General features: G+C 40.7%; 1 protein-coding gene across 1 annotated transcript; it reads left to right on the top strand.

Moving 5' to 3' along the window:
* Positions 1 to 3,359: 3,359 nt before the first annotated feature.
* Positions 3,360 to 11,674, top strand: LOC125529825 (chromosome transmission fidelity protein 18 homolog; the record flags this gene model as incomplete). The annotated part of the gene is given in 21 exon segments (XM_048694244.1): positions 3,360 to 3,497; positions 3,590 to 3,853; positions 3,956 to 4,042; positions 4,499 to 4,600; positions 4,674 to 4,739; positions 5,144 to 5,254; positions 5,331 to 5,392; positions 5,482 to 5,526; positions 5,609 to 5,682; positions 6,796 to 6,863; positions 6,957 to 7,025; positions 7,235 to 7,332; positions 7,413 to 7,494; positions 7,692 to 7,770; positions 7,845 to 7,932; positions 8,001 to 8,154; positions 8,537 to 8,728; positions 8,808 to 8,867; positions 10,335 to 10,588; positions 10,678 to 10,783; positions 11,434 to 11,674. Coding segments are annotated over 21 exon segments (2,253 nt in total), but the record flags the coding sequence as incomplete, so codon positions are not given.
* Positions 11,675 to 13,113: the final 1,439 nt, after the last annotated feature.

The raw sequence follows: 13,113 nt of genomic DNA, 5'->3' as shown, positions 1-13,113 counted from the left end.
TAATAATCCACAGCGACCACCCGATCGCAGCCCAGCCCACTAAGAAGACCCTCTTGGACTGCCCTGATAAGGAGTTAGTATATTGCCTCAGGTCCTCAAAGGAGGAGGGAGTCTAGTTAACATGAAGCCAAAGTCTGATGCAACACCACATGAATTTGGCTAAGGAGCAGTGGAAGAAAATATGATCAGTGTTCTCAAGTGCCCCACATAGCACGCACCTATCAGTGCCCGGCCCGTTCCTCTTCTTAATTTGATCGGCCGCCGGCAGCTTACGGCGAACAGCTTGCCAGAGAAAGATTTTAATCTTAGGGGGGATTCGGGCAGACCAAATATCCTTAAACTTCAACGAGCGGCCACCAGAGATAAGCTTAGAATAAGCCGATTTAACAGAGAAGCGCCCCAAAGATGAGAGGGGCCAAACCATGGAATCCTCTTCCTCCGAGAGCAGGGGGAAGCCAGCAGTAAGGCGCTGCCAGTCTTCCAACTCTACAGGGGAAAGAGATCGCCGGAAATCTAAAACCCAACCCTGAATCGAGAGCTCAAAGATAGAGATCTCAGGATCAGCACAATAAGAAAACAAGGCCGGGAAGGCAGCCGCAAGCGTGGTGTCCCCGACCCACCAGTCTACCCAAAAACGAGTGGACTTACCATTCCTGACAACAAATTTGACAAGGGACCGAAAAATTGGCCGAACTTTAACCAGTTGACGCCAAAATTGAGACCCGCCAGAAGCAGAGGCGAACATAGGGCTCGAGGAAGGGAAATATTTAGCTTTAAGAATCGAGAGCCAGAATGGGCGCTCCTCAAGTGTCATTATCTTCCACCACCATTTAATCAAAAGACAATTGTTCATGACTCTCGTATTAATAATGCCAAGACCCCCCTTGTCCTTAGGACGGCAAATGATTTTCCATCTGACCAATCTATATTTGCGTTTATTGTCCGCGGAGTTCCAGTAAAATGCACCCCTATGCTTGTCGAAACCAGAGTGAATCCCGTTGGACAGAAGGTAGAAACCCATCAGGTACATCGGGAGGGATGAGAGGCATGAGTTGGTAAGGGCAACCTTGCCCGCCTGCGTGTTATATCGTCCTCTCCAAGGGAGGACCCTATTGCCAACTTTAGCAACCACCGGGGCAAAATCTTTTGCCAAGAGCTTAAACGGGGAAATAGGAATTCCTAAATATTTGAGAGGATAAGACCCAAGGGAACAGTTCAGAAGGTGAGCCACCCGTTGCGCTTCCAAATCCGAAACCCCAGTCACAATGACCTCGCTCTTGGAAAAGTTAATTTTAAGACCCGAAAGAGCTTCGAAGCAAAGCAGAAGGAATTTCAAATTGGTGAGACTGGTCTCATTGAGCTCTACCATAATGATGGTGTCATCCGCATACTGAAGATGAGTAATGCCATGAGGGATAAGGTGAGAGCTCACCGGGGAAATATGCCCAGCCAACGCTGCCCGAGAGAGGATACGAGATAAAGCATCAGCAACAAAATTGAAAAGCAGAGGGGGCACCGGGTCCCCTTGTCTAAGTCCCCTACCATTAGCACAAAAATCACTAGTTTGGCCATTCACAACCACCGCCGTGTGACCACCAGAAACAAGTTGCATCAAACGGTGCATCACCGGACCCTCAAAGCCCTTAGCCAATAGGACTTGCCGAAGAAAATTCCAACTCACCGAGTCGTAAGCCTTCTCAAAGTCAAGCTTAAGGACCACAGCCTTGGTCCCCTTAATCCGCAGATCATGGATTATCTCATGTAAGCATAGCACCCCATCCAAGATGAATCTCCCTTTAATGAAAGCAGATTGGAAAGGGCTAATGACCCGATGAGCTATCGGGGACACCCTAGTGGCCATGCCCTTAGCTGGCATCTTAGCAAAGTTGTTAATTAAAGCAATGGGCTGAAATTGCGAAATCAAGTCAGCACCTTTGATTTTAGGGATAAGGGTGAGAACCGCGTAATTGAGCCTCGAAATGTCAACGGTGCCCAGCCAAAATCCTTGGATGATTGCTTTAATAAGGCCTTTTAACTGAGGCCAGAAATGCCGAAAGAAAGGAATGGAGAAGCCGTCAGGGCCTGAAGCCGCATTAGAATTGGCGGTCCGAATAGTTTCGAATATTTCCTCTTCAGAGGGGGGAATAAGCAGGAGATCATTATCAACGCTCGACAACTGCTCAAGGGGAGGCCAGAAGCCCGGAGCAAGCGAAAAACCCATCTCAGGTTTAGCCGCTAACAAATTAGAGAAGAATTGGACCACATGACGAAGAATGACCGAAGGGTCCGAAACCCTAACACCATCAATCAGAAGGCTGTCGATTAGGCATCTACGACGTCTACCATTTGCAATGGCGAAGAAATAAGCTGTGGGCGCATCACCCTTAAGAGTCTAGTTAATCGTGCCTCTTTGTTTCCAATAAACTTCCTCCTGGCGGTGAATATCCAAGAGCGCCTTTTCTAGGCCATAGCGGAGCAGCCATTCGGCCTCAGAGAGACCAGAACTGTCCGCACGAATATCAAGATCGCCAATTTGGGCACCCAGCCTCGTTTTGTCATGCCTTAACTCAGCAAAATGATTCTTAGACCAACCTTTGAGGAATTTGCGCAGGCAGTAGGAAACATGATGCCAATCATCCATTGGGCCAAAAGAGCGACGAGGAGATGAAAGACATGCCGAGATCTTCCGGGTCAACATGGTGGGGAACCCCTCCACTAAGAGCCAAGACGCATCGAAATGAAACCTTTGGCAACCAATTGGACCGGACCCATCGTCAAGGATTAGGGGAGCATGATCAGATCCCACAATGGGCAGGGCACGCAGACAAACCCGAGGGAAAAGGGCATCCCAGCCAGGGCAGAGAAAAACCCTGTCAAGAATAGAGCGGATGGGGGAAGCTTGACGGTTAGTCCAAGTGAAGCGGGCCCCAACCCTAGGGATTTCACGAATGGCCGTATCCCTGATGAAAGCATTGAAGGCCTTCTTTATACTAGTCACTATGGTATTTATTTTAATCTAATGGTTTCTTAGGAAGGTATTAATCCCACAAATTAGCACCAAAACAGAGAATGTGCAAATTCTTCTTTATCTCTGAACTTCCCAGCAAAATGTTACCATGTGCACTTGTGCAGTCCAGGATATCATACTTATTATATTTTTGGAGCTTGAAGTTCAAAAATCTAATCGTCATACTTTAATTGCAAAACTGCACTAAGCAGAGGGAGACAATTATACTTTTTTTTCGCCTTTCGCCTAAGCAAGTTGACAATGGATTCTGACTCTTGTACCTAGTGCAGTGTTGATTGCTGCAGCAAGTTAATAAATATCTTAGTAATCTATCTCTGTAATGTGTATGAAGGCCTTGATGGAAAGCACAGAGGCACAGTATGTCGAGGGTTGTTCGTTGACTCCAATAGTCACAGAACAACTTTGGGTGGAGAAATATGCACCACACTCTTTTACAGAGCTGTTAAGTGATGAGCACACAAACAGGGAGGTAAATAGCCATCCCATTTCCTTAAGAAATGTGTTTATCAGTGTAGAGCTGATCTGTAAGAATCTTTGCTTTGCTTGATGTTCCTCATCCAGGTACTTCTATGGTTAAAACAATGGGACTCCTGTGTGTTTGGGTCCCATATCCGGGGTACAAGTGATGATACTTTATCCGCCTTACGTAGACATTCTTGTACCATTCAAAAGAACTCAAGTAGCAGAAGTTTCTTTTCCAAGAGCAGGGGAGCCTATGTCATGGGTCAAGATAGCATGCCCCAAAAAACACCTGGTAGCAACTCAGAAGATTTGAAAAGCACCTTTCACAAAAAGCCTTCCGTTGATAACGCACCAGAACAGAAGGTGGGTTAGTACTAGTGTGCTGTGTCTTATGAAGATGACCGCAAGCTGTGCTAAGCAGTTGCTGGTTAGTTGCTGCATTTGAATAACCTCCTGATGTTGCAGGTGTTGCTACTATGTGGTCCAGCTGGCCTTGGGAAGACAACACTTGCTCACGTGGCAGCCAAACATTGTGGTTACCATGTTGTGGAGGTCTGAATAGGAACAATATTACTTGTTTATTGTGTGGTAGCTTCTATGTGATTTGATTTGATGAGCGATATTTAGGCACTTCCTATAGGAGCATACATCTTTTAGTGGCTATATGATTAGTGGATCTGATATATCTGTTGCATCCTTCTGAATTGTCTTCAGTTTTGTTATGCATCATCTAGTCACAACTGGATACCGCTGGATAGGTTTTTTATATTCTATACACTGTAAAACTGCAAGTATTAGTCTATTACGCCCCTTTGAAGCCCATGGTGACATGTTGTTTAGCAAGATTTCCTCCAAAGTCCTTCTAATGTCGCCTCTTGTTAGTTATGGTTGGTGGCTACTTTTGCTATTGGTCTATGGGCTGGCACCCTTTTGTTTTGCGGGGGGCACTCAGCTGCTTATGAATACAGATTCTGGGCATTGCTTATGTTAAGTATTACATACACGCAGATAAATGCCAGTGATGATCGTTCTGCTTCATCCATTGAACCAAAAATTCTTGATGTAGTTCAGATGAACTCTATCATGTCAGATTCCAAACCTAAGTGTCTGGTGAGTTAACTTATGCTACCAGATTGTTAAATCACTTTCCCCACATTCTGTTAAGGTCTGCTAGCATGTGTAGGTAATTGATGAAATTGATGGAGCACTTGGTGATGGAAAAGGGGCAGTGGAGGTTATTCTAAAGATGGTAAGTTGGCAACATTTCAAGTTTTCAACATTAATTTGTATTGAATTGCATGCTCCAGCCAGTTCATCCAAAAGTCCAAATGATGGAGGATGACGACCAATATATTTCAACCCCCCCGGTGTAGGCTCCACCAGGCCTTACACGTGGGGTCAATGTAGCTTGCAGCTATTTTGTTTTAATAATAGTGCGTTTGCCTGCTCTTGAGCTTGAGATCTCTTAGCTATGATACCATATTGAATCGTCTGCTCAATATATTTCAACAGTTTTCTTATATTCTTACTTTCGTTGATTGAATAATATTTTGCATTGCTGTGCAGTTGAGAACCGAGATAGGCTATTCTCCGCAGCATAGTGCATCTGAACATATTTCTGTGATAATGGATGATTAACTCTTTTCGGTGCAGATCAATGCTGATAAGAACAACGATTCGGACAGAAGCAATGGAGCTGAAGAAACTCAAGTCCAAAAGGCTTCCTCAAGGAAAAGTCATAGAACAGCAAAACTACTGAGGCCTGTAAGCAACGATGCTGTGCTGCCACCTTCATTTTAATGCCTTCACATTGTATCCATTCATATGATATTGTTTGTAGGTAATTTGTATATGCAATGACCTGTATGCTCCAGCCTTGAGAAAACTACGCCAAGTAGCCAAGTAATGTTTCCTTCCTCGTATTTTTTTATAGTTCCGTGCAGTCCTAAAATTGTTTAAACTTTCTTATAAGGATTGGTTTAATTTTACAGGGTTCATATTTTTGTGCAGCCAACGATTAGTCGTGTGGTGAACAGGTAATGTAAAGGCACTTACGAACACATTCAACACATTCTATTTTAGTATGGTACATTTTGCTCATAAGTTTTGCTTGTTTAGGCTCAAGTACATATGCAAGAAGGAAGGATTCAAGACAAGTTCAATTGCTCTTTCTGCATTAGCGGATTATACTGGTACAGTTTCTTTTGCTCCACGCAAGCCATAACTATGCTTAATATTGGTGCATAATGCTATTCCTATTTTGTAACAATAGCAGAACCAAGATACTGTAGTCTATCAATGGACGTGCAATATCTCCTTGAGTGATAATACTTGTACTTCTGGAATTCTAGTCTTCTTCCTATGTTTAAATGAACCAATAGTTGTTTACTCCTACAGATATTTATTTAGCTAAATTGACTAGATTTTTGGCCAACCGAGCACCTACATGTCTCCTTAACTACTTTAGTTGTGTAACAAAGCTCAGCATCTGCTGAAACATATTATACAACTGCCATAGTAGCTTTGTTTACTATCATCCTCCTAGCTTGTCTGTTCAAATTAATTGGATAACTATATCCTATATTTGTGAAATTAACTTTGATATCTATATCTATATTTGTCATGCATTTAACTAAAATATCTTTATATGCTGGCATACTTTGGGGAACCTGTTTTTATGCTTTTCAGCACTCAGGATCTTCACCGTAGTTTATTCGAATTCACTCTTTGCAAAGCGTTGTCTTAATTTAACTTTTAGTCTTGGACCTGAAACCTATTATTTTGCCATATGTAGTGCTACTTTTGCTTGTATTATGCACTTATCCTATATACATAAGAAGTTGATCCCCACTATCCTATTTATCTCAACATGCACACATGACACCTCATCAAAGGCCCACCACTACATGCATGAGAAAAAGTTTTTCATTATTAGTTGATTTCATGCACACCTTTCACCTCACCACATATGCCACCTCATCAAAGGTCCACTCAACATGCATGAAAAAAAGTCCTCCATTACGTTATGCCACTTATATTCAAAATATTTTCTGACTACACAATAATCAAATACAATATATATTTTTAGCATTAGTTCATATATTATTAATTCAACGATAGAAGCTCCATACAATTAAGTCATTGAAATATGTTGCAATCGATTCCCGTAGCAACGCGCGGGGTATTCTCTAGTTTATACAGAGATGGATGAAGGAGAATTGCTAGTACATGCATAAATTTGTTTTATACATGAGATGACTGGTTGGCCTCATATACTGTACTAAGTGAGCAAAGCCTCCATGCAGAATGTGACATTCGATCATGCCTGAACACTCTTCAATTTCTGAACAAGAAAAGAGAGGCACTAAACATTGTAAGTAAGCTAATTGAGATGGCCACCTGCTGGCTGATGCTACTATTTAACTGATATAGAGTTCAATTCTCATTGCTCTGTGTCATTGAGCAGTCAGGGTTTGATTCACAAGTCATTGGAAGGAAGGACATGTCCAAAAGCATCCTTGATGTTTGGAAACAGGTCTGATGTTTTCTTACGGCAATTATTTTATTTTCTGCGGATGCCTTCATTGTTCAAGCAATGAATGTATAATCCCAAACTTTCAATATTGGTACTGAAATTGTGTGCCAAGCATAAGTTCAGAAGGCAACCCATATCATGCATTGCTGCAAAAAATAACAATACATTTGCTCATTGTACCATTTAATGATAACAAGTTTGCTTCTCAGGTTCTTCAAAAGAAAAAACTCAAGCGGGCGGAAATGGCAGATTGTAATGTGAGCGGAGACAAGGACATTGGCTCTCTGTTCTCACTCATATCTAACCGGTAAAATTTGTTTTGTACATTGCACACTTCCTCTATATGGGCTTGGTTCACTTTCTTATCATGTCATGTTCTATTTGCAGTGGTGATTATGATGTTACTATGGATGGGATTCATGAGAACTTCTTAAAACTCTCTTACCATGACCCAATGCTGCACAAGACGGTATAAACTCTTACTAATCACAAATTTGTATTGAATTTCGTATTTATCATGCACCCACAGTTCAAATTAAAGTAGAGCCAAAGGCCAGAGCCTGGTGTGTGGACCTTGTACACTCACCACTGCACCTCCTTGGAGAGTTCATCAATTTCTTGCTCTGTAAATATATTTTACTTACCGTAGACCAAACCACCTTGCAGGTGAAATGCCTTGATGTACTTGGAGTTTCTGATTATTTGACGCAATATGTTTACCGAACTCAGCATATGTCACTCCAAGGTAGTGTCTGGCTGTTTATTACGTATTTTTAATAAATGTTGGACTAACTTAAAGAGTTTACCATTTTGTTTCAGCATATCAACCTCCTATTGCCATCACTATAAGCCGTATCGTTGCTCAAGTTGAGAAGCCAAATATTGAGTGGCCGAAAGCCCTGCAAAGGTTTTTAGTTTTTAACACATCTATAGCTAATAGCTATCCATCAGCGGGTTAATGTGGATATGTTTTAGGTGCCGAACAATGCTTTTGGAAAAGAAGGACACATTGAAGACCTGGCAAAACCGAATGTCACCGCTCATTTCAAGGCACCTGTCAGTGGAATCTTTTGTTGGAGACATTGCTTCCCCCTTTTTACATATTCTTTCGCCGTTGAATCTGAGGCCTGTAAGTTCTCAATCACCTTAGTGTCGTGTTCCAATGCTCGATTTTCGAACTTCCCTATTGGCATTGGCATGCGGTAATTTATCTGCTCAGATGCACCTTGGTTTCTAAGATAAAAAATAGCTATCTGCACCATGCCCCTACCCCAGAACATTCTATAGTCTAGTGATGCACCCACAATAAGATGAAATTAATGCATCTGCCAGTCTACCTACAACAATTTAGCAACCAAGTAAGGAGTCTAAGTTCCTGATAGGACCCTATGCTAATCCAAGTTCACTAATTTTGAACACGGGGATCTTACATCGTATTGCAAATTCTTATATTTATTTTCTTTGTATATTTCCATCCCTGTTAGATTTCTAACTATACATGGCATGATCAGGTGGCATTGAATTTGATGTCAGAGAGGGAAAAAAATGAACTTGTGCAGCTAGTTGATACTATGGTTGCTTATTCGGTTACATACAAAAAAACAAAGTTTGAACCTCAAGAAAGGGCAAATGGATCTATTGTGCCTATGGATATTCCTTCACTTTCTTTTGATCCTCCAATCAATGATATCATAAGCTTTAAGGTTCTTCCCAACTTTTTTTTCTTTTTCTTTTCACAGTTCTCTCATTTCTCACTGTACCTGACAAAGATGTTGATGTCAGGATTATCAATCCGAGCACATTGGTCTCTCTTTGGCCATGAAACAGGTCTTGGTGCACGAGGTGAGCAGTAGTTCCAACTTCTATGTTTGAAACCCTTAAGTTCTATATTTCTTGCTTAGTGCTTGCCACCTTAACAATTCCTTCACTGACTGCAACTTCTTTGATATGAGTAACCAAATATTGACCTTTTTATTTCTATGAAATCTTTTCCAGCTCACCATTCGTTTCCATATTTTCCTGGAAAACTATCTTGAATCTGTATGCATGAACTGACCAGAGCATATTTTGTATTACATTATTTGAAAAACTGGTGTGACCATACGACTTCGGGTTAGGAAGTTATCTGCAGAGAAATACGTATCGAGGACGTCCAAATGCCAGCAGGTTTTTTGTTTGTATCTAGATCCATTACTTGCTTTCTTTTGGGGGGCTGAGCTTCTAGTATCAATTATCTAGTTTAGGAAAAGCTCCATTTTGAACCCTGAACAATTGTGCTTGGTTTTACCTGAACCTTAAACTCTCAAACAGTTTGTATTAAGTCCTGAACTTTCTAAAGTAATTAATATGATCCCTAGACTGGTTTTGAAAAGTGCTTTTGTATTTCAGGGCTTCCAGAAAATATGAAAAAAAATCCATGTTTGTAGGAAATGCTATGAAATGATAACCCTGCGTAATTCATAAGTATGACAGTTTGTATCCTGTGCAAAATTGATAAAGAGTTTATTTATCTTTTGTTTTCATTTCTAATGCAACACATGCGATCAAATTTGATGAATTTTCTGGTTCTTACTTAATAGCGCACACCACACCTGTGAATTGTTTTAGGTTTTTAAGAACCTTGGAAGATAAAGCCACTTTCCAAACCTCAACACGGTTATTTCTGGTGGCTTCACAAAGTTTCTGAAATAATTGGAAATTGATGTGCATGCAGAAATCTATTTAAAATAAAATAGTGCCTTATGTACAAAATCTATTTATCTCAACGTTTTTGCACATTACGGGTCGTCATATTTTATGATGAAAATTTGCAGGCTATAAATTCCTGGCATTCCATACATCTTTTTGTTCTTTCACATTATCTGAAATCCCCAAAATGCAAAGCCACTAATGAAAACTGGCTAAGATTCAAGTTGAATGGTTTTACAATGTGTAGGTTTTAATTTGAACAGTTTTGCCTATCACTTAGGAGTGCAGCGTTGTAAATTTGGGGTGTGATTCTTCTTAGGGCCTGTACATATCTTTCTTCTATCAATGCATCGAGACGCAGGGCTTTTGTGTTTTCTTGAAAAAAGGGTTTATTGAACAGTTTGATAGTTCAGGGTTCTAATTGGAGTATTGGACTAGACACCATATTTTAGGGTTCAAATTGTTTTACTTTTTTACTTTAGTTGGCAGTTCCATTTTGTTACAATCCAATATGTATCCTCTATAATTTCTGTTATCAGGGGCCTTTCATGTTTGGAAATGCCACACTGGGCACACAAAAGAGACTATTCTATTGTTATTGTTAACACATGCTTTCTGCAGGTAGAGAAGCAAAAAATCATCAAAGATAGTGCAGGAAAATTGTTGAACCAAATTAATGAAGGAGTTAGGAGTGAAGTTCCAACAACTACATGCCAGAAAACAGCGACTGGTACTGCATGTGATACTTCTCAGGGTAGCTCTAAGGGCAAATCATCTACACTTCCAATGCAGCTACACTCAGCCTCTAGTTTGAGTGGTAAAGGTCTTGCACCTGCAAAGAGACCCTCAAGTCGCCCAACTGATTTCTTTCAAAGGTAACACATCAGTTATCATTATTTTCAAACGTGACTGCATATTCAAGGCATTGATTATGAAGCTACCTCTTTTCCTTGACAAAAAACAGCTTTAGGAAAGAAAGACCAGGGGGTGCAAAGACTCATATTGATGCTGGGCAGCAAGGAGCAACAGTTCAGAGGGACTTGCGCCCGCTTATCTTCAAATATAATGAGGTTTGTGTGTTTTCATTATGGTACCATGATTTCTGCAGTGATCTAAACTTTGATCAATGTACAATCATCCTTTTGCGCTCATTATCACAAGCAGGAAAACAGTGGCAATTTTGTAGAGTTATAAGATATCTCCTTTTTCTTAACATCAACAGTACATTAGCATAGCTGTACTGCAAGCCTTCATGGCCCTAGAACTAAATTAAGCAGAAAGTTACACAAACAGTAATATTGTAAACTGGCACATTGGCCTTTTCTTTAGAAGTATTCCCTATGTACACAAATGTAAGACGGTTAGTTTAATTTAAACTGCAAAAACGTCCTACATTTGTGTACAGAGGGAGTACCACATTACGTTTTATGTTGGCATAAAAGCTAGAACAGTGTAGCTAAGAGTACTTGTTCCATTTTGCATATCGAATTAATGAACTAAGAACTGTTGGTATGGCTAGTCGGTCACATGGTGCTTGAAAGTGGTATGACTGCTGGAAATTCCTTGTCTACGAACTGTTCCAGTGTGATTTTGTTTTTCTGATAAATTTCTTGACAACCTTTATGCCTTCACCCTGTAGTTCTTTTGACCCAAATGACCATGGGACTCTAGATGCTTCTTGTTCTAGCATTGACATTATTATGCCTGCTGTTTTTTGCAGGGCTACACAAATGCAGTTAAAAGACCAATCAGAGTTCGCGACCTTCTGCTCTAGCTAGGTCCTTTTGGTTTCTTGCACATTGTTATGTAAAGTATGTAATGTTCTGTATTCATTCTGGCATATTGTTTTTGTTAAATATATTAAACTAATAGGTGGATCTAAACTGAAACACAGCAAGTCTGTACTAGCTTGCAAAGTGTTTAAAAAAATTATTATTAAAAGAAATGAATTGCAAAACTAACACCGCAAATGTTGTATGGAAAAAATGCTGACATGAATATGATTCAAGGGCTAGTTTGCTATTGTCTGTTTATACTGAAGTTATGAAAACCGACCTAGCAGTTTGTTTGTCAGTTCAAATTGAAGTTAGAAAGAAAGGCATGCGGTATACTCTCTCGAGGAATTTTGTTGGTCAATTTGGTTGTGGCCTCAAGCAGGGAAATCTAGGCCCACTTGACTCGTGGGATGAGTTCCTCATCTCTCTTGCTCTGCCTCTGCTCGCAAACCTGTCTTTGCTCTCGTTGTTTGTCCTTGTTGCCTATGCCGCCAATGGCTCCTTACATCGACTCCTCTCTCTTCGGTTTCAATCCTTCTCTTTTTATAAGTAGTGAGGATCCACTCAAGCTTCTTTGGTGCATTCGATGAGTGTAATTCTAGATGTGCTATCTTCTGAGAGATTGGTGATGCTTGGTAGTTCTGATGATAACTTTGCACTGGTGACTACATCAGGGGGGGGGGGGGGGGGGGGGTGCACAATGTGCTCCTTTGATTTGTTGTAGACTTGTTGTTTGATCTTGGGCTGGATGCCAACAAGAATATAAGATGCATATATGGTGGAACTGATGCTTGGTGTTTTGCACTCGATCTTCCTCCTCTACAGAGTCCCAACTCTCATCCATCTCTCTGGCAAATGGTAGTTGCACTAGCCGGAAGCAAGATTGTAAGAGCAGTTCACCCCAGAAAAAGTATGTACAGTTCATCAAAGAAGAAGTTATTATCCCCCGCTCCTCCCAAATGGTGAGGCGGATTTTCCTCGGGGTTTCGCTTTTGCTATGAATATTCCACCCAGGGAAACTCTTCCTTGGGAACATCTCCCATTATGGGCAAACAAGGCCTTAAGGTACAATGATTAGTCACACAGTTATATGTGACCTATGGGGTCAAAGGAGAATAAGTGCCCCCAAATAATATTAAGTGGAAGCTTGACTTGCCTTGTATCTAAGGAGGTGGGGAACACCACAATTTCTCAATACTTTTTGTTGGAAAATATATGTATATATATCATATGCATGTTGTGTTGCAGGGACCACATCATTAAAAACCTTGTGTTTTCAAGAAACTCACTCAAAGTAGATCTTTTACCTCATTTGTCTTTTTCTTTTCTTTCATGTACATATAAGAACTTGTGGTCGATGTGTTTACTGAGGTTGATCTTCATTTTACCCCCTGCAATTGGCTATTCATTGTCTTGATATATATGGTGGGGCTTTGTACATTGTTTAGTCTATTCTCTATTGGATGTGGCTAATGATTTGGTGAAGCCATACACTCATGTCCTTCGTTGGACTAGTGATCACTTTACCAACATGAAAACAACTACCATATGTTTTGTAGATTCACTTTTCGGTGACTAACAACGTGGCCAAATATATGGATTTGACATGTCTTCGTGTAGCTTTT

Source organism: Triticum urartu, unplaced genomic scaffold (assembly GCF_003073215.2).
Source record: "Triticum urartu cultivar G1812 unplaced genomic scaffold, Tu2.1 TuUngrouped_contig_5879, whole genome shotgun sequence".
Classification (NCBI taxonomy): domain Eukaryota; kingdom Viridiplantae; phylum Streptophyta; class Magnoliopsida; order Poales; family Poaceae; genus Triticum; species Triticum urartu.
Note: the sequence above shows the minus strand (reverse complement) of the source record. Positions and strands in the feature narration are given on the sequence as shown.